Source organism: Drosophila virilis, chromosome 5 (assembly GCF_030788295.1).
Source record: "Drosophila virilis strain 15010-1051.87 chromosome 5, Dvir_AGI_RSII-ME, whole genome shotgun sequence".
NCBI classification, from domain to species: Eukaryota; Metazoa; Arthropoda; class Insecta; order Diptera; family Drosophilidae; genus Drosophila; species Drosophila virilis.
In genome coordinates this window covers 2,723,522-2,747,106 of record NC_091547.1, presented here as the reverse complement: position 1 = coordinate 2,747,106, position 23,585 = coordinate 2,723,522, and the positions used below count along the sequence as shown (strand labels likewise).

Here is a 23,585-nt window from a genome sequence, read left to right as displayed (position 1 = left end):
TACAATTAAATGAGATTATAAAATGGGAATGGAATGGGATAAATTCAAAATTTAACTCAACGCGTAACCTACATAGCCAGGCGAGCAGGTTGACCAAAAACCCGTCTTACCGTGCTCCTGAATCACCTGAAATAGCTAAAGTATCCTAGCTCGCATCGGGCAGTGCAATTATCATCAATCAGTCAATCAACTGGCCAGTTAGTCAGTCATTTGGTCAGACAGCCAATTAGACAGTTAATCAGCCATCATTCAGTCAATCTTTCAATCAGTCAGACGCTTACACATTCAGTCATCCAGCCAATTAGTCATTCAGTCAATTAGTTGGTCATCAATCATTCAACTTATTACACAATTAATCAGTGATCCTTCAGTCAATCTATCAATCAGGCGATCAAACATTCAGTTATCCACTCAATCAGTCATTCATTTAACCAGTTAATTAGTCAATAAGTCAGTCAATCAGTCTATCGGTTAGTGACTCAATCAGTCATTCAGTCAGTCATTTCCTATCAGTCAGTCATTCAGGATAAACAGAAAATAAATACATATAGAGATGTCTGCACATGAAATAAGATCGGCCAAAAGCCAAGCGGCGGCCGTGAGAACGTCGCTCGCCCAAATATGCAGGGTATGCAGTTCGGCCTAACTGACGTAAGCACTGAAGACCGATTTTCTTCAATTTCTTACGGTGGCAAACGAATACTTGAAAGCATTTTGTTGTAATTTCATATTTTTGGTATATTATAAACAAAATAAAATTATTAAACTACTTTTTTTCGTTAGTAAATCTTCAAAAACATTTAAAATTTGGAATTTCTTAAAGTTTGTCAATTAATTTGGAGCTGTACTCAAACAATAGAAATTGTAAATTAATTTCTGGAATCCAAACAAAAACATTAAACGAAATTTGGATAGATTTTAAAAATAAAAGGGCATAAAATTATTTTCAAAAAGCCAACTAACGGCATCGAAATATATACATATATGTAAAAATACATGAACAAATGTGATGAGCAGAGAAAAACATTATTAGGAATAATGTGAAACAGGCGTTACAAACATTCTCGCGAATCCATAATACCCTGTTGCGTGAATTATAATGAATAGCCGGCATAACGGTAATTGTATATGTATGTTGTTGTTGGTTTGTTTTTCTGTTTTGTCTGTGCTTGCGTGTACTGTAGAAGGGACGGACGGGACGAGGGGAACCATTGCAGCACAGACACGTGCGCAGACACAAATGCCATTTAACGCGAATTCCGTCTGCTCACTTGCTTATGCAGCTGCTTTTGCAATAGTATTAGTTACATGGAAAAAGTACTTACGAAAATAAAAATAAAAACAGACTATAGGTGGCGCGGTGACAAATTGCATTAGAAAACAGCTGAAACAAATTACATTTGCATTTATACGAAATTCGTAACGGTGTTTGCTGATAAGAAGAAACGCGCGCACTGCGTCAAGCTCTGATAACGGAACTCGCTTAAAGTGAGAAAGAGAGCGCGCGCAATCACACAGATAGACAAACGGACCGATACACGCACACAAAGAGTTCAGCCTGCATTTATTAATAGCCAATAGAGTGGGACGAGTGTTCAGTGGATAAACGGTACACAGGCAATTTCTTAGCTATGCAATTTGCTTGGCCAGCCTGGACCAGCCAGTTTTCTAGCTGGCAACCCCAGCGGCACGCTTATACAATGCCCACTTACTGCACATGCAATGGATGGCTCCGGTTGCCAGAAAGAGAACGTAGCATTGATTTTATTTGTAATATTTGACAGTGACCAAACACTTTTCAAGGTTCAAGCGCAGTGCATAAAATTATAAAAAAAAACACAGCACTGCACACATTTTGCACATATGTACATACACATACATATATACACACACAGGCATACGCATGGTTCTGCATGTATGTATATATGTAGCGGCACAAAAAGCTCCCCTAACTCCACTCCCTGTGCTCTGCTAGCCTTGTCTCACTTACCGAAAATAATTGTTTTTCGTTTATTTTATTACTATTGATTATGATAATATTAATATTATTAATTCACTGCACTTTAAACACACATAAATACGATTATAAAATATTGTTGCTACTGCTGCGGTCTGCCGTGGACACAGACACAAACAAAACTGAAAATCATATGGAAACGTGCTGCTCTACAATACTTATGCTGCGCCAGTGGCGTACCATGTCGCCCCACCCAAGCTACACATGGCTGGCCAAAGTTTCAGCTACGCCTCTGCATATGCTGAGAGCTTTCACCGTACGAAAGCTCCCAGCGAGAGCGCGCCAAGGCACGCGACAGCTGACCGGCGTATGAATGAGCTGTTGCGCTGTGAGTGCGTGTGTGTGTGTGTGTATGTGTGAGGGGGGGGGGAGGTGTTGGTTAGTTTTATAAGTAGAATGTCTTATACTGAGTATACGTTGCAGATGTTTAGAAGTAGCTCTTGCTGTTGTTTTACCACAGCTTGTCGCTGAACACGATCTCCTTGAAGATGCAATCCTGTTTGGCAATGCTGACCATGGCCTTCTTGGATTTCATCGCATCCTGCACCTTCTCGCGCACCTCGGCCGCCTTCACATCGTTGCGTATGTAGAAGAGACGCACCAGATGATCCTCGCTCAACGACGGATAGCTGCCCAGCAGCGTATGCAAATCCAGCGCAAGCAATTCAATATCCGCGACAAGGAGCGCCGACAGCGTGGTTATCAAATCCAACGGCGAATCGCTGAGCGAGATCTTGGGCGCAATCTTCTCAAAGAACTGTTTAATGCGCTTCGCCTCCAGATTGATTTTGCGCGTAATCGCATCGCATTCGCTGCGCGTCTTGGACAGCCGCTTGGAGAGCAGCGCTCGAATGTAGCGCTTGGCCAGCAGCTTCTGGGCCTCATTAATGACCATCTCAAAGTTGGCGGGCAGCAGATGATTATAGTCTTGGAAGTAATCGTCCAATGTCACACAGATCGTGTCCACGGCAATGCTGCTGCCGAGCCACTTGACCGTGAATAGATCATTGAAATGGCATTCCATGTCCAGGAAGGCCTCCTCCAGCAAATAGTTGGCGGCATGTGCGCGTATGCGCTGGAATGTGGCCAACAGTTTCTCAAAGTCCTCATAGTGTTCCGTGCGGGATTTGGGCCAGAACAGATGCTTCATCTGTTGCGCCATCTCGACCACGTTCTGGCTATTGTTCACAATGGTTATGATATAATGCGTAAAGTATTTGATCTGGTCGCGATTGCGAAAATGATGCTCCTTCAGCTCGATCACGTTCTTCAGATACGTTTGGCCAAACAGCTCCACCTGCTGTATGCTGAGCACCAGAGCCTTAAACGTGAGCTCCTGGTGTATGGTATTGGTCACCTGCAGATGCTGATCGATCATCTCGAATATGATCACAGGGCCCGCACTGTTGTAATAATGATCCCGCTGATCGGGCAGCATTTCGGAGTACCACTCCTGCTTCTCCGAGTCGACGGTCTTCTTCATCCAATCCTGATAGTTGCGCTCCATATTCTGCAGATACTCATCCTCCAGAGATTTCAGATGCTCCGGATGGAGCAGTGGCCGCGAGAGCTTCAGCACATCCACATTAAGATCCGCATGGGACATCAGATCGGCGCCGGGATACGTGTGCATAACCCAGGCCAGCATCGAGACATACTCGTTACCCTGCAGGCCCGACTTCACAATGTTGTCCAGCTGCAGGTGGAAGGCAAAAAGGTTAAGTTAAGCTAAAGTGGAAGAAAGTGGAGCACGTTACTCACGTAGCTGGAGAGGCCCTCGTGGTAGAAGCGGACATACTCGTTGAAGATGTCGTAGTGCGGCGGGAAGCAGGGCACGCACAGCGACTTGACCACACGCAAGTCCTCCAGGATGATTTGACGCAATATCTCTAAATCTCGCACCAGCCACAGCTTGTTGTCCGCACGCTCCTCCAGCTTGGAGCCCTCGATGCGCGTTATCACAGCCGCCTGCAGCACGTCCATAATCATTTTGCGCCACGCCTTTGGCCGGCCTGGTGGCAGGAAATTCGTGACCTTCTGCTGCTGCAGGGCAAACTGATCGTTCTTCTCCTCGCGCTCGATGATGCGCAGCGCCGTAACAATGACCGTGGGCTTCTTGCGCACGGTGTTCAGCGTGCGGCTGATGATCAGGCGGAGTTTCTTCTCCAGCGCCTGTGAGACCTGATCCACCTTCTCGAAGTGCCGCTTGAGCGTTATCTTGTCGGAGGCATGCTGTTTCGGCTGTTTGTGCAGCTCGTAGAGCAGATCATCGCGCGAGTTCTCCAGATCCGCCAGGCACTGATGCGCATTCAGCAGCTTGTCCTCGTCGATCAGGGCCATTGTTTTCTGGACGCTGGCATCCACATTGAAAATGTGCTTGAGGTTCTCCATGGCCGTTGCGTATTGCGAGTGCTTCGTGTTCTCCTCGCGCACCACCTCGAGCGCATCGTAAATCTCGGGCACGCCCACTAGCAGACGCTCCACCTCGACCATGCGACGACGCACCTCGCGCACATCCTGCATGCACGTCACCAGCTGCTTCAGGCCGACACGCACGCCCTCTAGCTGGTTCTGCATGCCCGTCTTCAGCAACGCCTCCACGGATGCTTTTTTCCGTGCGATTCGATGACGATACTGCTCCACTTTTTCCAGCTGCCCGGGACGCTGCAGCATGTTTTGTATGTCCTTGAGCGCTGCTTGGTGCGCCTCCTCTTCCAATTGTTGCAAATCCATTGTTTAAATTTATCTTACTTTTAAATTGTGATTAATTTTCGTTTTTGTTTTGGAAAAAATCTAAATTACCGATAACAGCGCAATAACATAGGTAGAACAGCTGTTTGTTGTGGTAAGTATATCGATAGTTGGCAACTGTTGATAGGCAGCACTGGCCAATGTTAATAGCCGGCAATAACAATTGCAGCCGTTACAAATAATGTATGCAGTCGGCTCTTGCATTTGTAGAGTTACGATCTGTGGACAGAGGCGTTTTGCCGAGAGTTTGCTTAATGCTTAAGAGAACATAAAATAATGACAGACAGCATCTCCAGCAGCCGCTGCAGCTCTTGGGACTGTTTAATATAGCCTCAATCGATATATCGATATCGATACTTATCGATACAGCGAGCTTACATCTCCAGCCTCGCAATATAAAAAAGTGAAGAAACTTAGTTTCGGACATTGGCGACCTGTCTTCCACGAACAGGCCAATATTCCTCTTAAACAGTAACGTAATATCCAAAAAATTAGAATTATGTTTGCTTTGGCAAAAGTTTTCGTTGAACAATATGAGTTATTTGCATTTAATGAACCTTACAAAAACGAACTGGAAATAATCAAAGTTTGGCACACAATGCCTGCAGCGAAACTTCGACGTTTTAAGGAACTGACCGAATTCGTGCTGCAGGATCTGGACGAGCCCACCAATGTAGCCAGTCGCGCCAAGCACTCGCGCTCGCTGCGGGAGCAGGGCAACCAGGTCTACAAAACTAAGTCCAAAAAAAGTGGCAACGACTTGACGGAGTGTCTGCTCAGTGCCAGTCGCCTCTATACGCAGGCTATTCTCGAGGCGGAGAATGCCTACGAGGAGCTGTGCTTGGGCTTCGCCAATCGCGCCATGGCACTGCAGGACTTTGGCTATTACGAGCAGGCCTATGATGATTGCGAGTGTGCCCTGGAGTTTGGGTATCCCAAGAATATGCAGCATAAGCTGATCATGCGGCAGGCCTATTGTGCCTGGAAGCTGGGCGATGCCCAGAAGCTGGGCGAGCACGTAGCCTGCCTGGAGCAGCTGGAGCTAAATGCCAGCTTTACCCAGCAATTGGAGCAGCTGCAGCAGGAGCTGCAACTGCTGCAAAGCAATCCGCAAGCGGAGGAAGTGAAGGAAGCGAAGCTGGACGAAGTGAAGCGAAACAATACTGAAATGTAAATTTTGGATTTTTGTGCCATTAATCCCATTAACCCACTAACCTTATGCCAAATTGCAGCTCAACGGACGCAGGCGGCAGGGGACGCTACATGATTGCCTCGCAGCGTATTAAGGAGGGCGAGATTGTATTCACGGAACAGGCCGAATGCTTTGTACCGACCCAGGGTCGTCTGATTTGCCAGCAGTGCGCTGCGAGTCTGCTGTGCGCCCCCATACCCTGTACGCGGTGCCATCAGCGCGTGGTCTACTGTTCGCGCCGCTGTCGCCAGCTGCACGCGACCATCCACGGCTACGAGTGTGAGGCGTATCGCAGGGATTTGCTGCTCCCGATTGGACCTTTTCATTTGGCTCTGCGCCTGGTGCTCACCTATATGCCGCAGTGGCTGCCGCAGCTTCGCAACGGCGGCTCGACAGCGGCAGAACTGTGGCAAACTCTGATATCCATCGCCTCCGCCGAGCACCATTGGCCAACTGCACCGCAGCATACGCAGTCCCTGTGCATGATGCATCATCTGGACAAGGCGGACGCCTCGAAGCTGATATATTGCGTGCTCTCCGCCAACCAATTGCAGGTTTATCTGTATAAGTGCACCAATTTCTATGATCAGCTGCTCGCCAGCACAGCTGCCTCGGCCGAGGATTGGCATTTGCTGCTGGCCGCGCTGATAGCGCGCACCAACAATCAATTGCTGAACAATGCCCATGTGGGCGATGCCATTCTGCCCCGCGATCTGGGCTTCAATGAGTTTGTGCTGCTCCGGCCGCAGCTCTGGCGCGCACCATTCCGTCTGCGCTTGGGCTGCCTGCACAAGTTCGACAGGACAACACTTGTCAAGTCTCTCAATTTGCCGTACTATGGCCTGTGCAATCATGCCTGTGAGCCCAGCCTGCGCAGCTGGTACGATGGCCGTTCGGTGAGCAGCTATGCGGCGCGGAACATTGAGCCCGGCGAGGAGATCTTCAATTGCTACACCTTGAACTACAAGATGTCCAGCTTTGCCAAACGCAAGGAGCAGCTGGAGCAGACCTTCAACTTTCAGTGTAGCTGCAGCAAGTGTGTCCGTGCCGAGCCTGATCAGGATTACGTGGGTTAACCTATCACAGCTACGCTCTATTTTTGGCATCTCATCTCATTTGTTTTCCCTACTCTCGAAGTTTGCTTTTCATCGCTATCGCTGCCAACACTGCGAGCAGATCTTTGTGCCTGCCCAGCTGGCGGAGCTCAGCTGGTGGCAGGAGCCCGAACCGCCACAAATTTGCTGCACAGTATGTCAGGCGCCCCAAGATTTCAGCTGGCATGAGGAATTTCTAGTGTTATGCGCATGCTGTGATAAACCGAATGCGCGTCACGAGGCGTACAAAGTGCTCGATTATCTCAGAAATTGGCTGCTCGACTATCATAGTCTCAGGCAATGCTTGGCCAAAAAGCTAATCCTGGCCTGCCTAACAGCCAAAGCAGGTGAGTGGAACACAAGCAGCATGTGGACTCTCCTGGTTATCCAGGTCGTCGTATCGCCCTTGCTACCTTGCGAGAGTTTGTGATTTATTATAATCCTCTCGCTTTCCCGACAGCCGGACATCCGTTCGAGGACACAGAATTTGGCCATTTGGGGCGCATTATGGAATACGTGCTGGCGGGAACTGAGGCGCAGATTGGCAGCAACGCGGTTGAGTACATACCCATAATGGGCTGCCTGTTCGATCTGATTGCCTGGGGCAAATACAAGTGCAGCAAGCAGAGGCTGGCCAAGATGCGGGCCAAGCTCGATTATCTGGCCGGCGAAACGCGACGGATATTTGTCAACTATTACAACGATTTTATTGAGCCGCATTGCAAGTGACAATAATAAATTCACTTGCTAACAATTTATAATTATAAATTCTCTAGATTCAAGCTAAAAACAACAACAATAAACACTGGCACTTTGTTTCTGGCATCAACTAAGACTAAGACTACGTTCGAGAGAGCTGATTTAAATCGAATGCCCCTTGATTTAGATAAAGTGTGAGGCATATTCGTGCGGCATGACGCCGCGTCGCGGATAGAACGTGTGCGCCGTCGAAAACTTGAGCAAATTCGTTATGTCGCTGGTGTAGATGTCTGCGAATCGGAACAGACGCCGCGAGAAGTACGTGGGATTGTGATACGTGCGAAAAACGCTGCCGAACTGTTCGTTGAACACGTTCTTTGTCTTGTTGCTGCAATGCAAAATATATATGTTATAATATCTATTTAGATTATATCTTAGCTGCAAACCCACCGCAATTGATCACGCTCCTCCATCCAGTCACGCAGGCAGACCTGCGCAGCCTCGCTCTCCTCATCCTGCGTGTCCTCAATCAGCTGTGTGAGCATCTGCAACCAATTGGCGCTCATCTTAAAGTCCACGCGATTCAATGTCTTGATCTCATGCTGCAATTACATTGAGAATTGATTTATAGAGTACACAATTTGAATATGATTTCAAAAATAAATACGCACGGCCAGCTCGCTGATGATGGCGCCCGTGCGCCAGCTGTGCTTTAGGGTCACATCTGCCAGATCGCTGTAGGGATGATCGCCAAAGTAGAGCACCGAATGACCGCGCCAGCCTTTCAGCTCCTGCAGCTGCCGCACCGAGCCCTGCGAATAATGGGAAATTTATATAATATTAGGTAATGCGCTTCGCTACTGATACTGGCTATATAATCATTACTAATGCATAGGCTTATGACTAATATATTATGATGTATGACTCATGCATTATTTCTTATTATCTAAATTAATAATATAAAGTAATACGCTTCGATAACTGAGAGTTATCCACACAAAAACTAATCATTTGACTGATTCTGGCTATATAATCATTGCTAATGCATAGGCTTATGACTAATATATTATGATGTATGACTAATACATTATTTCTTATTATCTTAATTAATAATATAAAGTAATACGCTTCGATAACTAGAAGAGTTATCCATCCAAAAACTAATCATTTGACTTTTCTAACCATATAGATCTATATGCTATTATAATTAGACTTGCGATCGCCTAATGTATTAATTATTATTACTAATGTATTTTTTATTAATATTTAATTTAAATAATAAAAAGTAATACGCCTCGATAAGACTTGCAGATGTGTGTTGCGGCTAACTGTAAGAAATATTTATAAAAAAAAAACTAATTATCATACTAATTCTGGCTAAACAATTAACTGGCGACTGCCTAATGTATTATTTACATTGCTAACAATTGATTTTACAGCTGTGTTAAGTGTTTTACAGCTGTGCAAATACACGGAAATTGTGCTACCTCGTAATAGATTTTGCCTTTTTCCAGCTTAAACACGCGATCCCATAGATGCGAACTAGTTTTCTCATCGTACAGCCGTATGGGCCGTGATTCATCCGTAAAGAATTTTGGTTTCCGCGCCTGCACAATGACCACATCGAAGAAATCTCGCCAATTGGCGCCCACCAGATAGGACATGCCGCAATTGCTATTGGAAAAAACAATATTATATTCGGACTAGCCACATGATGTTTCTTGGATCCGCCACTTACACGAACGAAAAGGGACTGTTGGTCACCAAAAAGAGATTCTTGCCAGCCTGCTGAAGCTTCTGAAAATATTGGACAAGTCTTGAATTGCGTTCGATGTACTTTTCCGTGTTCTTCATGACGGTGGCATGCATTATGGGATGACAGGAGCCCATCGCGGTGCGCGTGTCATGGAACACAATCTCCGGATGGTAATCGATGCGATTGCGTTCAAAATATTCGATAACATTGCACAGCAGGCACATTTCGGGCACTGAGAACAGATCCGCCAATTGCACCATTTTCGAGTTCGTATTATGCTGTGCGGCAACAGAAATCGAGAGATTATAAACCAACTTTGCTTGAGTCAATGAAATACCCACCCTATAGCTATTGTTGGGTCCCTCCACGTAGGCGATGGGCAGCAAACGATTGTGATAGAGCTTCAGGACCTCCTCGGCGTCCACCTTGGTGCGTCCACGGTAGACGGAGCCGAGCTGTAGCTGCAGAAACGAGTCCAGCTTGACGAGCAGACCCTTCTCCACATCGTAGTGCAGGCCACGCACAGCAAAATTCGGCTCATATTCCAGATCTAGAATGTCGTCCGGATATCTAAAACGCTTGACCAGCATTTCACGTGCCAAATTGTACAGCAAGTCCTCCAATATGGGCTTGTAGCAGGCGAGTGTATAGTCATAGTCGAAGCCATACACCTGCACCTCGCTGAGGTCGAGCTCATTGCACGCAAACACAGCGTCTGGATGCACATCAACGGGCAGCTTTTTGGCTAAAATATGAAGATCACAGAGAGAGCTTTTTAATGATCTTCTTGGAATTTAAATAGACTAATCGTGGAGTCTAAATGGAGTGCCTGATAATCGTAAGGCTTACATTGAAATTTCTTTTTTGTTGCTTCGTAGAGCTCTTGGAAATCACTCACAGTTTTTCGGCCCCCCAATTTGGATTTGATAAGAGCGTGGCGGGACGTAACGGCTGCTCCGGTATCATGGCTGCTGGTGTTCAGATAGCGTGGCCTGCGCCTGGCTGTGCTGCACGTGACTTGGCCCAACAGCACATTATGTTTAAATATAGCATCGACAATTGGTCTACGCGCTGCACACATTTAACTTGATTGCTTGATTTAACTGTTGTGTGGGCTGCATAAAGTGGTCGGTGTTATGTACACTCGCAGGCTGTGCGAGCGGGCTCAACACGAGCAGACTGCATGATGGTAAATTGAAGTGTGTTGCTAGGGTGTGCAGAGCGGTTTTAACGCGCAGCGGCAGCTTAATTCTTGCAAACAGCATGCTCCACTTGAAATAAAATTGAAGTTTACATTTAATAATTAAACTTAATTGATCGTTAATTAATATATGCAACAGCTGTTTGCTCGTGTGCAAAGTTGTGCAACACTGCGGTTATCTCGTGCCTGTGCCATATCGATAGCAGCATGGCAGCGATGTTTCCTGTCCATCTCTAATTGTGGAACAGACACGAACAAAATGAAAGCGATCGAATAGCGATTAAATTAATCCAAATTAAGCGTAAAAAGAAAAACAATTTAAATTTCGACATTAATTAACCAACTTGGGCAGTACACAGGAAATTTTCAGTGTTTTTTCAAGCGACAAAACCGTGGGTAAAACTAGCTGCATTAACGAATCAAAGTCAATTTCTTTGTGCCCAGTGCATGTGTGTGCGTGTGTGTACGTACGTGCGATTCATTCATTTCCATTACGTGTGTGCTGGCAAAATTTGGACGGAATAAAAGTTACCCAAATAGCAGCAACAGCTCTTCGATGACTTGTGCAATTTTGTTGTTGTCTAAATTGTCAAAATAGATGCGAGCAATGTAGAGCTGCTGCTGGCCCCTACGAAGGGGGGCCTCAGCCAAGTGCCATGAAATAGGAAAACATTTATTTTAAACATATTTAAAAGAACGTGATATACTAAATATATTGATATTTGCGGCGCAATATTAAAAGCGAAAAAACGCATCACAATTTGCGTTTACGTCTGAAGAAGAAGCAACAAATACGTCAAGCACAAATACCAATACAAAGACAATTTAAACGTATTGGTAAATGCGTATGTGAAGGTACATAATATACGTATGAAAAGTATTTGCGACAAATTTCGGCGTTATCAACACCAACACCACCCACCAGAAGCGCACAGTCGTTAGAAACAGCGAAACGTAGAGTAACCAAAAAAAAAAAAAAAAAAAAAAAACAATAATAATAAAAAAGAAACGAAAAGAAAAAGCTCACCGAACACAGAACCAACTAATTTGATACGTAGAATTATGAACGTAGAGAACCAATTGAAGACGCCGCTAACGCAGATTCGTAATTTGGTCAAACACGTGAACAAGCGAAATTTTAATGAGAGCAGCGAGCAAATAAAGCAGGTATGTTTCACATTTAACCTTGTTTTTAAAATACATAACCAAATAATAATAACAACAACAACAACAGAATATCAGCAATTCCAATAGCAATGAAACTACAATGAGTGTTGACAAATTTTGCACATATCGGCATAAGCCAACACACACAGTGCTGCCAACTTAATAGCACAGCGGCTATATTGCCATTTCGCTCGCACATGCATTTTCGCCGACGCCATTACAGTTTGTGTAAAAGCAGAAAATTTCTCTGCCTTGCGCGAGTTTCTTGTAAAAAATTGCCTTTCTTGTTAAGTTGCTAGTTATTTAGAATGTATAAAACTAGCCTAATTACAAACAATAAGCATTGCACGCCGCTGTTGCGTGCCACCTAGTGTAATATCTCTAGTAAAATTGTGCAAAAAAAAAAAAACTTAAAAAGAGCGTACAAAGTTTTCTGCCAGCTGCGCTGCCGCCAGCCCTTGAAGTTCAGTGTACGGACTTTACAGTCTGCCTTTTTGCATTTTATATTGTGTGCACAATAATTTGCAAATAAGTGTGCAATAATTTTGGATATCGGTAAGGAGTTGCATATTTTGCGATATTACTTTCATATTAAATGCGCATATAAAATTTTCATTTGACTACCAACACCAATACATGAGCATACATATAGCCCTCTTACCTTCATGCTCACCCCTTGCGGTGTGTGTGTGTGTGTGTGTAGGCCTAAAATTCCCAAGTTGAGCGAGGAGTACTCTGTATGTCATTTTTTTTTTTTTTGCCGTTTTGCATTTTGTTGTGGAGCAGCTGCGCGGCCACAGCTGTTGTTGTCTCGCTTCTGCGTATACTCGATTGAGTTTCACATTTGAGTTTCTGTTTTTGCAGTGTGTGATGAGAGAGCCTTAAAAAAAAAAATACAAAAAAAAAAAAATAAGGCTTTTCGGATTTAGTTGTAGTTTTTTGGGGGGTTTTTATTCAGATATTTAGTGATCGTTGTGGAGCTAGCTACGCTTCACATTTCTCTTTGTGACTTGTCAAAATTTCAAAGTGTGCAATGAAAATCGAAGAAAAAGAAGATAATTATAAATAGTTGCATCAATTATTATTCAGTTAATTGTGTGACCGCTTTTGATGAATTGCTCATGTGTTATCGATCTCTAACTTCTGCTGCCCGGGCAAGGCAACATGCTCAGGTAATCGTCTGAGCGACTCTGTATTAATCGCCTTCAACTTCTGCTCTCTCTCTCTCTCTCCATCTCTGGCTCTCTCTTTCCATTTCTTTTTTGTTGTCCATTGTGACCTCGTTTGCAGTTTATCCAAGATTACGGCCTCGAAGCGGATCGTAGCTGTCTGCGATATCTGTTCACGGTACTTAACTTGAACGATCCGGCACCGAACGTCACCGCGCAGCTGCAGGCGAAGCTTCTCGGCGCGCACTTGCAGCGGCAACTGCAGTGCTCCTCGTTTGTGACCAACATATGCCTCGCCTTCGACCAGCATTTTGCCAAGCATAAGGTGCGTCCAAACAAATCCAAACACAGCAACAATAACTATTCCATGTTTTCCACAGAGTCTGAAGCCATTAGCACTTGCCGATCTCGTTGGACAGGTGGCCAAGCTAACTGGCATTAACAAACTTTGCGAGTGCATCTTTGCGCTAGCGGTGACCCACAGCTCCCATCCGGAGCTACGCCAGAGCGCACGTGAGAATCTGCGCGGCTCGCTGCCCGATCTGCTCGATTCATATCTGGGCCAAAATTCAGCTGCCGCAACTGCAGCTGCGAGTGGTCTGCACGAGATCTCCTTTGATCTGTTGCAGTATTTGTTGTGCTGCCTGAGTGAGTACGTGAGCCCGCAGCTGGAGGCACAGTTTTTGAATAAGCTGCGCGAGGAGTTTCCGCGTGAGGCGGTGCCATTGGTTCTAGCCCCGCTTTTGTACCGTAGCCCAACGACGGCGACGACGACGACGGCGACGGCAGCCAAATCGAACGAACCAACTGATGCAGAGGAGGAAACGACGAACACGAACACGACGAACACCAGCAGCTGGAGCAGCTCAAATGCAGATAATCTGAATGAAGTTGGCATTGAGGATATCTATGACCATTTATGCGAGATAATATTTACAAATCAGGTGTGTGCACAATTTATCTGCCGCCTCTTTTTTACAAACAATTTTACAATCGACTCTCACACATATTGCAGGGCAAAAATAATATTATGGACACATCTTGGATTAATTTAATCCTTGAAATCGGTTATGAATTTACATCGAGCGTTGAAGATTGCAAAAATCATTTGTGTTGCGGCGCTGGCGGCTCCCGAGAACTGCAGCCCAAAGATGTTGCCAAAATTGTTGGACTCATGTGCCGCCGGCACTCGTCGCTGCTCGATTGCAATGTAAATCTACCGACACCGGCGAATTTCTGGCCCGGACAGGGACAACAGGCTGCTGGCAGCAGCAGCTCCAACGCTTCACAAACCGCACAACAGAATTCTAGCAGCAACAACAACAACGATGGCAGCAGCGAAACCAGCAGCGCTGCCAGCGAGAAGAAGGACAAAAAGGATACAACAGACGCAACACAAACATGGAAGCCGGATGTGTTTGTACAGGCGCTCAAGGAGCTGGTGCCGCAGCTCAACTGGAAGGAGGTCTGCATGGGTAAGTGCCACAAGCAAGACTATCTAATTGCTAAATAGTTGAGAATAGATGACTTTATTAGAGGAAGAGAAGACTCCAAGCAGAATAGTCTGTAATGCTTGTTATAGTCATCACATAGAACCCAAAACGGCTCATCTTAATCATTTCATTCATTCAAAATGGTTAAAAAGTATTTCAATCTGTTATGCAAAACTATGTAAAAGACAGCTCAAATTCGATGAAGTACATCAATTTGCCCTAGCCCTAGCTTCAATATGTTCGCAGGCGTAAACTTTCAACACTTTTTATTATGATTTCCGTCACATTTCATCTCAAATCGAATTTCGGCCATCGATTTTTTTTTACTATCTTTAGTTATTTGATATTTGCGTCATGTGTAATTGTTTGAAATTAATATTAGTTTTTTCGTCCTGGCTTAATGAAATTTTTTAATGAAATTGTAATACATTTTTGTTTTGTACATTAGTTCTTCAAATCAGACCATTTATACATATAACTGATATATATATATATATATATATGTACATGTATATATCTTCAAAATTTCGAAACATATTACAGAGCTCGATCATCCCGAGTTTGTGCTGAAGGATCGCATCGGCTTGGATCTGCTGCTAACCATCCTAAGATTGGCCACGCAATCGAATCTGTTTCCGCAACCGGAATGCATTTACCGCCATTGGGCTAACACCGAGGGTCAATTGTCGCTGATAACGACCATGCTGAAGAATCCGGATCTGTTCTCCTTTGCCGACTACGTGTTCAGTCAGCCGGCGTTGGATGTGCTGAAAACGCCGCCCGATGCTGAGAATAAGGAGATAGCTGCATGGAAATCGCTGCATCTGGTTGAGGTGTTGCTCTCTATTGCGGACAAGGGCTACTTTAGTCAGGTGCACGAGCTATTCAAATTTCCGGCACAAAATTGTCCCGATGTGCTGTTTCTGGCTCTGCTGCACATAAATCCGCCGTTGACACCATTGCGCCAGGATCTGTTCAATCAGCTAATACCCACGTTTCTGGGCAATCATCCCAATTCGAATGTGATATTGGCCAGCGCCTGGAGCTCCACCAATTTTCAACTGCGGCCGAGCATCATGAACGCCATGTCTGAGTGGTATTTGCGCGGCAACGAATTCGATCAGGGCAAATTGTCGCGCATTCTCGATGTTGCACAGGATCTGAAGGCGCTCTCCTCGCTGCTCAATGCTCGCTCGCATCTGTTTATCATCGATTTGGCCTGTCTGGCATCGCGCCGCGAGTACTTGAAGCTGGAGAAATGGCTGAGCGACAAGATACGCGACCATGGCGAGATCTTCATACAGGCCATGATCAAGGTGCTGCAACGCCGCTGTCCGCAGGTGACCAACTCGAAACTGCCCGAGGATCAGCTGCCGCCCAAGCAGGCGCAACTGTTGCCCGAAACCGTGACCACAATGATTAACTGCCTTCAAGCTTGCATCAATACTTGCATACAGCCGGAGACGGCCGAAATGATTATGCAAATGGCCAGCAATGTGGCCATAATGGCTAGCAAGGCGCGCGCCGCACAGCAGCAGCAGCAGCAGCAACAACAACAACAACAACAGCAGCAGCAGCAACAACAGCAACAGGCTGGCGGTCCGCAGGGCCTGGTGCCGCCGCCGCCAAGTATTTTGCGTGGACATCGCGGCATGGATTTGCCAGGCGGCGGCATTGTGCCCGGCTCGGTGCCGCCACCGCCGCAGCCACAGCAACCCTTCTCGGGCAATCTGAATGCACAGCAAATGTTTGGACCGGGCGGCGGCATGGATCCGCTGACCAACATGTCCAACAATCTGGCGGGCCTCAATCTGGGCGGTCCCAATGGAGCTTTCAACTTTGGCAACATGCTGAGTAAGTATCTAAAGGGGAAACGAATCTGAGCGAGAATCTGCAGTGGGCTGTGCCTATTTGCTTTTGTTGTTTGTGTATTCTATTTTTGCCTGTCTTTATGAACGGCTACAGATAACTTGGTTTCTACTCCAGCATCTCCGTCGCGCCTCATGAATCCCGGCGCCAACCCCTATCCGCCCATTCCAATACAAATCCCAGCGCCGCCGCCGCCAAATGTGGGCAATCTGGGCCGTATGCTGCCAGCTGGACCGCAACCAACGCCAACGCCACCGAATCCCAATAATCCGGTCATGGCCGATCTACAGATGCCCGTTTCCAAGGAGGTCGAGGATGAGGCGAACTCATACTTTCAGCGCATCTATAATCATCAGCCGAATCCGACACTGTCCATTGACGAGGTGCTCGACATACTGCAGCGCTTCAAGGAGTCCAGCCACCGGCGCGAACAGGAGGTCTTCCTTTGCATGCTGCGCAACCTGTTCGAGGAGTATCGCTTCTTCTCCCACTATCCGGAGAAGGAGCTGCAAATAACCGCTCAGCTCTTTGGCGGCATCATTGATCGCAATCTGGTGCCCACATTCGTGGCACTCGGGCTCTCGCTGCGCTGCGTTCTCGACGCACTGCGCAAACCGGAGGGCTCCAAGCTCTACTATTTTGGCGTGACGGCACTCGATCGCTTCAAGACACGCCTGCACACCTACAACAAATACTGCGAGCACATACGCTCCATACCGCATTTCAGCGACTTTCCGCAGCATCTCATCCAGTACGTGGAGTTCGGCATGCATGGTCAGGAGCCGCCGCCACAGAAACTGATCGGCCTAAGCAACACCATACCAACCTCGGCCATTGCCCAGGGCGCCACGGAGCCGCTGTACCGCGCCAACTCAATGCCCGGTAAGTTAACCATGATGCTGTCCTCCCAAGATCCAATCCATATATGTGAACAAAGCTTGGCAGGTCGATCAAAGTTTTTCTTAGTAGCCTAGGCTAGCCTCTTAGAGGCTGGCCGCCTTAGTCCGAGCATCCTGCTGGCTGTGTCTGAATTAATTCTAAAAGCCAAATTATAAATTTATAATTTATGACGGAACAGAGAATTGAAAACGCTCTAACATGGCCGAGGCGTTTGCCAAAGTTTTGATTCACGTATTTGCACGATTCTTTAAAAAATTTTCATTTAAAACTAATTGTCAATCCTCTTGCAGGCAATATGGCAGCTGCTCCGAATGTACAGAAGCAGCCCGTTGTAGTGTCGCATGCCACGCGTATGAAATCGATTGCAAATGCGACCAACATTGATACACTGCTCGTGGCCAAGCAGGAGGAGAAGGTGACGGTGCCCCCGGAGCCGGTGCAGGACAAGACGGCGTTCATATTCAACAATCTCAGCCAGTTGAATATACCGCAAAAATGCGAGGAGATCAAAGAGATCATGACCAAAGAGTATTGGCCCTGGCTGGCGCAATATCTTGTGCTGAAGCGCGCCTCGATGGAGTTTAACTTTCATACGCTCTACTACAATTTTCTGGATGCGCTCAAGAACGTGGAGATCAATCGGTATGTGACCAAGGAGACGCTGCGCAACATTAAGGTTCTGCTGCGCTCCGATAAGGGTGTCATCAATTTCTCGGATCGCAGCCTGCTCAAGAATCTCGGCCATTGGCTGGGCATGATGACGCTGGGTCGCAATCGGCCCATTTTACAGCTGGATCTTGACCTGAAGTCGCTGCTGGCCGAGGCCTATCACAAGGGCCAGCAGGAGCTGTTGTTTGTGGTGCCATTTGTGGCCAAAATATTGGAATCATCCGCTAAATCGCGCATTTTCAAATCTCCCAATCCCTGGACCATGGGCATTATGTATGTGCTCGGCGAGCTGCATCAGGAACCCGATCTCAAGCTGAACCTTAAGTTCGAAATCGAGGTGCTCTGCAAGACGCTCAATCTGGAACTGGAGAAGCTCAAACCTGTCATCTACCTGAAGGATCCAACACGGGCGCTGCTCATCGAACAGCAAATGTCACAGCCAAAGCCCAAGGTGGTCGAGCCGCCGCCCCAGCAGCAGCAGCAACATCAACAGCAGCAACAGCAACAGGCGCAGCAGCAACAACAACAGGCGCAACAGCAGCAACAACAACAACAACAACAACAGGCGCAGCAGCAGCAACAACAACCAGCACAGCCGCAGCCACCGTCAGCTGAGGTAGATCCGCAGGCGATGCTGATGAACAACAACAACAACTCGAATGCACCCGGTTCCGTTTCATCGCCCAACTTGCCCACAGATCCCAGCCAGGTTGTGCTGCCGCCGCCGGAGCCGCGTTACTCCTATGTCGAGGTGAATGTGAACAATTTCCAGTTGATTGCCCAGCAGCTGGTGTTGCCACCGAATATACCCTTCCTGCACGCCAATCCGGGCATCAAGCACATTGTGGTGAATGCCATTGAGCGCACAATTACCGACTGGCTGCAGCCGGTTGTAGATCGTAGCATACGCATTGCGTGCGCCACCACCGAACAGATTATACGCAAGGATTTCGCATTGGATGCGGACGAGAATCGCATGCGCACCGCCGCCCATCAGATGGTGCGCAATCTGGCCGCCGGCATGGCCATGATAACCGGCAAGGATGAGATCGCCCGGGCTATTAGCCAGAATCTGCACAAGGCCTTCATGGCTGCGCTGACGGGCGTGCAGAGCATGGCCGATATGCAGGCCGCCTCAATGCAGCTGGCCAATGAGAATGTGGAGCTCGTTTGTGCGTTCATACAGAAGACATCCGCTGAGAAGTCGGCGCTCGAGATCGATCGACGTTTGTCGACGGACTTTGAGACGAGGAAAATCGCACGCGAAGAGGGCAGCCGATTTGTCGATGCACAAATCTTGAGCTATCAGCAGGAGCGCCTGCCGGAGCCAGTGCGTCTCAAGGTGGGCCCAGCGCCGCCAACACTTTACGCCGTCTATTCGGAGTTTGCGCGCAGCATTCCCGGCTTCCAGCAGATGAGCGACCGGGACATCGCACTGTTTGTGCCCAAGCCGCAGGATATACAGCCGCCGAATGTGTTTGCCAACGATGAGAGCAGCATGGTCTATGCCGAGGTGGCCAACAAAATGGAAGCGTTCATGAACACCGCCATCAATGTGCCCACCCTTCAGCTGCAGGCCAGCAAGATGCACATGCTGCTAAACGCTCTGATGGCGACGCGTCGCCTGCGCGATCAGGAGTCGGCGTTCAATTTGCTGACCCGTGCCGTCGAGGGCCTGACAGAGGGTCTGATCAACGTGCAGGATCACATGGAACAAATGAAACTCTACCGGGACATACACTTGCGCATACTTAGCCTGCTGCACAACAGCTTCGGTGCACCCAACACCGAACGGGCGGTGACCAAATGCTTCTTTGATATACGCGAGGAGGTGCGCTACAATGTGGAGGCTGCACGCGCTCTCATCACATCGCATTTCGTCAATCTGAATCAGTTCGATGGCATGCTGCGCGACTGCATGGATAATGGCAACAATTATGTGGCCGTCTCCTTTGGCATTGCGCTTCTCGAGCGCCTCATCATGGAGGATCGGGCCATTAACATTGTCTCCGACAATGAGTTTATGGCCACCGTCGAGCTGCTCGGCCGGCTCACCCAGCAGCGTCATCGCTATCCCGAGTGCATTGTCAATGCCATCGAGACGCTCTGGTCTGGCAATCTGAATACCAGCGATTACGGCTCCTTCAATCCGGGTGAACGCTATCTGGCCGGCGCATCTCATTACATACACTCCGGCATGCATCATGTCAGGGTAAGATCGGGTTAATTGAAGTTAAGTTTGTGCTTTATTTAATTGGTTATTTTTATTCGCTTTACAGTCATGCGACACGGATGATCCGCCTGGCCTGCAGGAGAAGACCGAGTTCCTGCTCAAGGATTGGGTCGCGCTCTACACACAGCAGAATCAGCTAACGACACGCGATGCCCGCAATTTTGGCGCCTTTGTCCAGAAGATGAACACATACGGCATACTGAAGACGGATGATTTGATAACGCGCTTTTTCCGTCAGGCCACGCAAATCTGCACGGATGTCGTCTATCGCATGTTCGCCGACCCGAGCCTGCCCATTAACCAGGCCAAGAACAAGATATTCCAATGGATCGATGCGTTTGTCCATCTGATTGCCATGCTGGTGCGTCATTCGGGCGAGGCGGGCAATCCGACGACCAAGATCAATCTGCTCAACAAGGTGCTGGGCATTGTGCTGGGCACACTGCTCAAGGATCATGAGTTGCGCGGCGTTGGATTCCAACAGGTCGGCTACCATCGCTTCTTCATGATGCTCTTCATGGAGCTGTGCTCCGCCGACAGTACATTGGAATCGTTGATGCACAGCATCGTGTCGGCCTTTGCCTACACATATCATCTGCTCAATCCGAGCGTGGCGCCCGGTTTCTGTTTTGCCTGGCTGGAGCTAATCTCTCATCGCGTCTTCCTTGGCCGCATTCTGGTCCAGATACCCGGCCAGAAAGGCTGGCCCCTATACGCCCAGCTGTTGCAGGATCTCTTCAAATATCTCGCTCCATTCTTGCGCAACACCGAATTGGGCAAACCCGTCGGCCTCCTATACAAGGGCACACTGCGCGTCCTGCTCGTGCTCCTGCACGATTTCCCCGAGTTTCTGTGCGATTATCATTTCGGCTTCTGCGACACAATACCGCCGAATTGCGTTCAGATGCGCAACATTATATTGTCGGCGTTTCCGCGCAATATGCGGCTGCCCGATCCGTTTACGCCCAATCTAAAGGTGGACATGCTATCGGACAGCAGCAATGCGCCCAAGGTGTGCAGCAGCTATATCATGAACATACAGCCGCCCAATTTCAAGAAGGACCTCGACTCGTACTTGAAGGCGCGCGCCCCCGTCACATTCCTGTCGGAGCTGCGCGGCCATCTGCAGGTGACCACAGAGCCGGGCACGCGCTACAACATGACGCTCATGAATGCTCTGGTCATGTATGTGGGCACCCAGGCCATTGCATTGATCAGGTGAGATCAGCTCGTGTACAATTCACATTCCAGTTGGTTTGACTTTCTCTCTCTCCCTCCAGAAACAAGAACTTTGTGCCCAACACGTCGAACATTGCGCACAGCGCCCACATGGACATCTTCCAAAACTTGGCTGTGGATCTGGATACCGAGGGACGTTATCTGTTCCTCAATGCCATTGCCAATCAGCTGCGCTATCCGAACAGTCACACCCACTATTTCAGCTGTGCGGTATTGCATCTGTTCGCCGAGGCCAATTCAGAGGCCATACAGGAGCAGATTACACGCGTCCTGCTCGAGCGCTTGATTGTTAATCGTCCGCATCCGTGGGGCCTGCTGATCACATTCATTGAGCTGATCAAGAATCCCATTTACAAGTTCTGGGAACATGATTTCGTGCACTGTGCACCCGAGATAACCAAGTAAGTGAGCCCAGATAATCAATCTTTAAATGTAAATATATGTATATACATCAAGGCTGCAAACCGGATTCGTATCAAACCGAACCGGTTCGAGCACGTAATTCCCAGTTACTGATTACTACAAAGCAGCCGCATCTTAAACCGAAGCAAAGCTCTGACCCAGTAGAAATCTAATCTCATGGGGCATCTACTTCTGCCTTGATAGCGGTTTGGGCTGGATGGTAACGCACCCAAAGTATCGTTTGGCATGTTAATAGCTTACGTCTCCTGCCTTGGAAGCTCTTAGGTCTCTCTCGATGTTCCTACTACGCATATACCCAAAAGCATTCCATATGCTTCTTAGAATCTTGATTTTGTTGAGCCGGAATCTTGCTGCAATCCACGGGTTCTGTGACAGTGTCTATTAGGAGACTAGGATCGACCTGGTCATCACAGCCTTGTCATCTGCATACGTGAATCTATAAGAACATCTTTCCTATCCACAGCTGAGTAAATTGTGTAGAGAGTGAGACCAAGGGTCCTTACTTGGAATTCATTTGGGTTTGCAGCCCTTATGCATATGCATATATATCATGTATAACCATGCACTTGTTGCACTTCCCATATAGTTCCATATATCTTCCAGTCGTAGTATGTAGCGCACGCACAATTGCCTTAACACCTGAATGCGTGTTTATTTATGATTTCATCGTTCGTTTTGCTTTCAGATATTTTGGTGAATGTCTGATTGTATTTAATCGATTTGAGCATTTGAACAGCATTCAGAGTGCAGCCTAATAATAGAGCAACAGTTAAATAAGTTTTTCAATGATTATCGAACTGTAATCTGTATATATATATTTTGCATGTGCCACGCCCTCGTAACACACCCATCCCGTCCCACTTGTATCCTATGTAACGTTTGCCAATCGAAAATATATTATTAATACAGTATTTAAATTTGCAAATATAAAGAGTAAATTTTGTTGAGAGTTGAGCAAGTTTTGTTGATTGATAACTCGTTTCAAACCGTTCTCTTACGTATTTTTCAGGCTATTCGAATCGGTCGCCCGCTCCTGCCTGGCCAAGTCGAATGTTACCCAGCAGCTGAACATGGCCGTCGATGGAGCCGATAGCCAGGAGGTGGTCAACATTAACTGAGTAAACGCAACGGTCCGACGCTTCAGCCTGGACATAAATTTTGTGCCCCAATGAAACGTAGACAGCAGCAGCAGTAAGAGGAAGAAGCAGCAGTAGGAGGAAGAGAAGGGAGCAGCAGCAGCAGCAACAGCAGCAGCAGTAAGAGGAAATAGCAGCAGCAGCCGTAGCCGTAGCCACCGCGGCCACCATAAAATCAATTATATATATATATATACTAACGAGATGTGTTTAGTTTTTAGTAAATCGTTTTAAGCAAAATATGAAACAATGAAATTACAAAAACGCAGAGCAACAAAAACTAAAAAAAAAAAAACAAAAAAACTAAAAAAAAAAACAAAAAGAAAATCGAAAAAAAAAATGATAAAAAACGAAAAGAAAAAAAACAAAAAAAAAAAAACAAATCAAACAAAAGCCAGTCGTCGCCCAGCCAGGCAACTGGCCCGAACCGAGAAAGAGGAAGAGGAGCTGTTACAATACGATATATATGATAAATTCGAGCTGTATTTAAGTAGTAATTATTGTGTTGAGATATATATATATATATGATAATCGAAATGAGCAACATTTTAAAATGCCCGCAAATGTTAAACAAAAA

The 23,585-nt window shown here is 47.1% G+C and overlaps 5 protein-coding genes across 12 annotated transcripts in view; 2 read left to right on the top strand and 3 right to left on the bottom strand.

Annotated features, from left to right (window-relative positions):
• LOC116649737 (spermine oxidase) overlaps positions 1–2,129 on the bottom strand; it is a 67,425-nt gene extending 65,296 nt beyond the window's left edge. For 2 of the 4 annotated variants that reach the window (XR_011416888.1, XR_011416889.1), the window contains exon 1: positions 1,991–2,129. The gene's annotated coding sequence lies outside the window, so the exon portion shown is untranslated. Of the gene's footprint in view, positions 1–770; positions 791–1,325; positions 1,695–1,990 lie in introns of those variants that run through there. The other 2 variants (XM_032435773.2, XM_070209866.1) reach the window with 2 other exon arrangements.
• On the bottom strand, positions 2,000–4,848 carry LOC116650871 (exocyst complex component 3). Its single transcript, XM_032435766.2, has 2 exons — positions 3,779–4,848; positions 2,000–3,713 (listed from the first exon to the last, which is right to left on the bottom strand). Exons 1-2 carry the CDS (start codon positions 4,748–4,750, stop codon positions 2,469–2,471), a joined length of 2,217 nt encoding a protein of 738 aa, XP_032291657.1. The 5' UTR covers positions 4,751–4,848; the 3' UTR covers positions 2,000–2,468.
• Positions 4,849–5,155: 307 nt separating this feature from the next.
• Smyd4-1 (SET and MYND domain containing, class 4, member 1) lies at positions 5,156–8,084 on the top strand. 2 transcript variants are annotated; one of them, XM_070209865.1, is made up of 6 exons: positions 5,156–5,244; positions 5,377–5,938; positions 6,001–7,027; positions 7,098–7,401; positions 7,515–7,775; positions 7,831–8,084. In XM_070209865.1, exons 2-6 carry the CDS (start codon positions 5,631–5,633, stop codon positions 7,839–7,841), a joined length of 1,911 nt encoding a protein of 636 aa, XP_070065966.1. In that variant the 5' UTR covers positions 5,156–5,244; positions 5,377–5,630; the 3' UTR covers positions 7,842–8,084. The 2 variants fall into 2 exon arrangements, with proteins under 2 accessions (XP_070065966.1, XP_032291656.1); XM_032435765.2 differs by having other exon boundaries at positions 5,157–5,938.
• On the bottom strand, positions 7,737–10,795 carry Nt5c (5' nucleotidase C). 2 transcript variants are annotated; one of them, XM_002059787.4, is made up of 7 exons: positions 10,359–10,795; positions 9,851–10,254; positions 9,492–9,787; positions 9,241–9,427; positions 8,425–8,565; positions 8,204–8,355; positions 7,737–8,141 (listed from the first exon to the last, which is right to left on the bottom strand). In XM_002059787.4, exons 1-7 carry the CDS (start codon positions 10,588–10,590, stop codon positions 7,937–7,939), a joined length of 1,617 nt encoding a protein of 538 aa, XP_002059823.1. In that variant the 5' UTR covers positions 10,591–10,795; the 3' UTR covers positions 7,737–7,936. The 2 variants fall into 2 exon arrangements, with proteins under 2 accessions (XP_002059823.1, XP_032291661.1); XM_032435770.2 differs by having other exon boundaries at positions 10,408–10,547.
• A 146-nt stretch (positions 10,796–10,941) lies between these two features.
• Not1 (CCR4-NOT transcription complex subunit 1) lies at positions 10,942–23,391 on the top strand. Of its 3 annotated transcripts, none has more exons than XM_032435762.2 (10): positions 10,942–11,877; positions 13,168–13,371; positions 13,427–13,990; positions 14,062–14,521; positions 15,083–16,393; positions 16,505–17,290; positions 17,599–20,189; positions 20,257–21,428; positions 21,491–21,850; positions 22,882–23,391. In XM_032435762.2, the coding sequence occupies exons 1-10, from the start codon at positions 11,773–11,775 to the stop codon at positions 22,988–22,990; spliced, it is 7,662 nt and encodes a 2,553-aa protein (XP_032291653.1). In that variant the 5' UTR covers positions 10,942–11,772; the 3' UTR covers positions 22,991–23,391. The 3 variants fall into 3 exon arrangements, with proteins under 3 accessions (XP_032291653.1, XP_015023900.1, XP_032291655.1); XM_015168414.3 differs by having other exon boundaries at positions 10,943–11,877; positions 16,526–17,290; XM_032435764.2 differs by lacking the exon at positions 10,942–11,877 and adding an exon at positions 12,895–13,049.
• The last annotated feature ends 194 nt before the right edge of the window (positions 23,392–23,585 follow it).

What these genes read in the sequence shown, in the direction of transcription:
- LOC116650871 (XM_032435766.2), bottom strand. Translation starts at nt 4,750, where the DNA reads ATGGATTTGCAACAATTGGAAGAGGAGGCGCACCAAGCAGCGCTCAAG. An exon ending in ACGAGGGCCTCTCCAGCTAC is followed by an intron (nt 3,714 to 3,778) that starts GTGAGTAACGTG and finishes TTCCACCTGCAG; the next exon opens with CTGGACAACATTGTGAAGTC.
- Smyd4-1 (XM_032435765.2), top strand. Translation starts at nt 5,268, where the DNA reads ATGTTTGCTTTGGCAAAAGTTTTCGTTGAACAATATGAGTTATTTGCA. An exon ending in CCGAGCCTGATCAGGATTAC is followed by an intron (nt 7,028 to 7,097) that starts GTGGGTTAACCT and finishes CTACTCTCGAAG; the next exon opens with TTTGCTTTTCATCGCTATCG. An exon ending in CTGCCTAACAGCCAAAGCAG is followed by an intron (nt 7,402 to 7,514) that starts GTGAGTGGAACA and finishes CTTTCCCGACAG; the next exon opens with CCGGACATCCGTTCGAGGAC.
- Nt5c (XM_002059787.4), bottom strand. Translation starts at nt 10,590, where the DNA reads ATGTGTGCAGCGCGTAGACCAATTGTCGATGCTATATTTAAACATAAT. An exon ending in AACAGTCCCTTTTCGTTCGT is followed by an intron (nt 9,428 to 9,491) that starts GTAAGTGGCGGA and finishes TTTTTCCAATAG; the next exon opens with CAATTGCGGCATGTCCTATC. An exon ending in CCATCATCAGCGAGCTGGCC is followed by an intron (nt 8,356 to 8,424) that starts GTGCGTATTTAT and finishes ATGTAATTGCAG; the next exon opens with CATGAGATCAAGACATTGAA.
- Not1 (XM_032435762.2), top strand. Translation starts at nt 11,773, where the DNA reads ATGAACGTAGAGAACCAATTGAAGACGCCGCTAACGCAGATTCGTAAT. An exon ending in CTGGAAGGAGGTCTGCATGG is followed by an intron (nt 14,522 to 15,082) that starts GTAAGTGCCACA and finishes AACATATTACAG; the next exon opens with AGCTCGATCATCCCGAGTTT. An exon ending in CCGCGCCAACTCAATGCCCG is followed by an intron (nt 17,291 to 17,598) that starts GTAAGTTAACCA and finishes ATCCTCTTGCAG; the next exon opens with GCAATATGGCAGCTGCTCCG.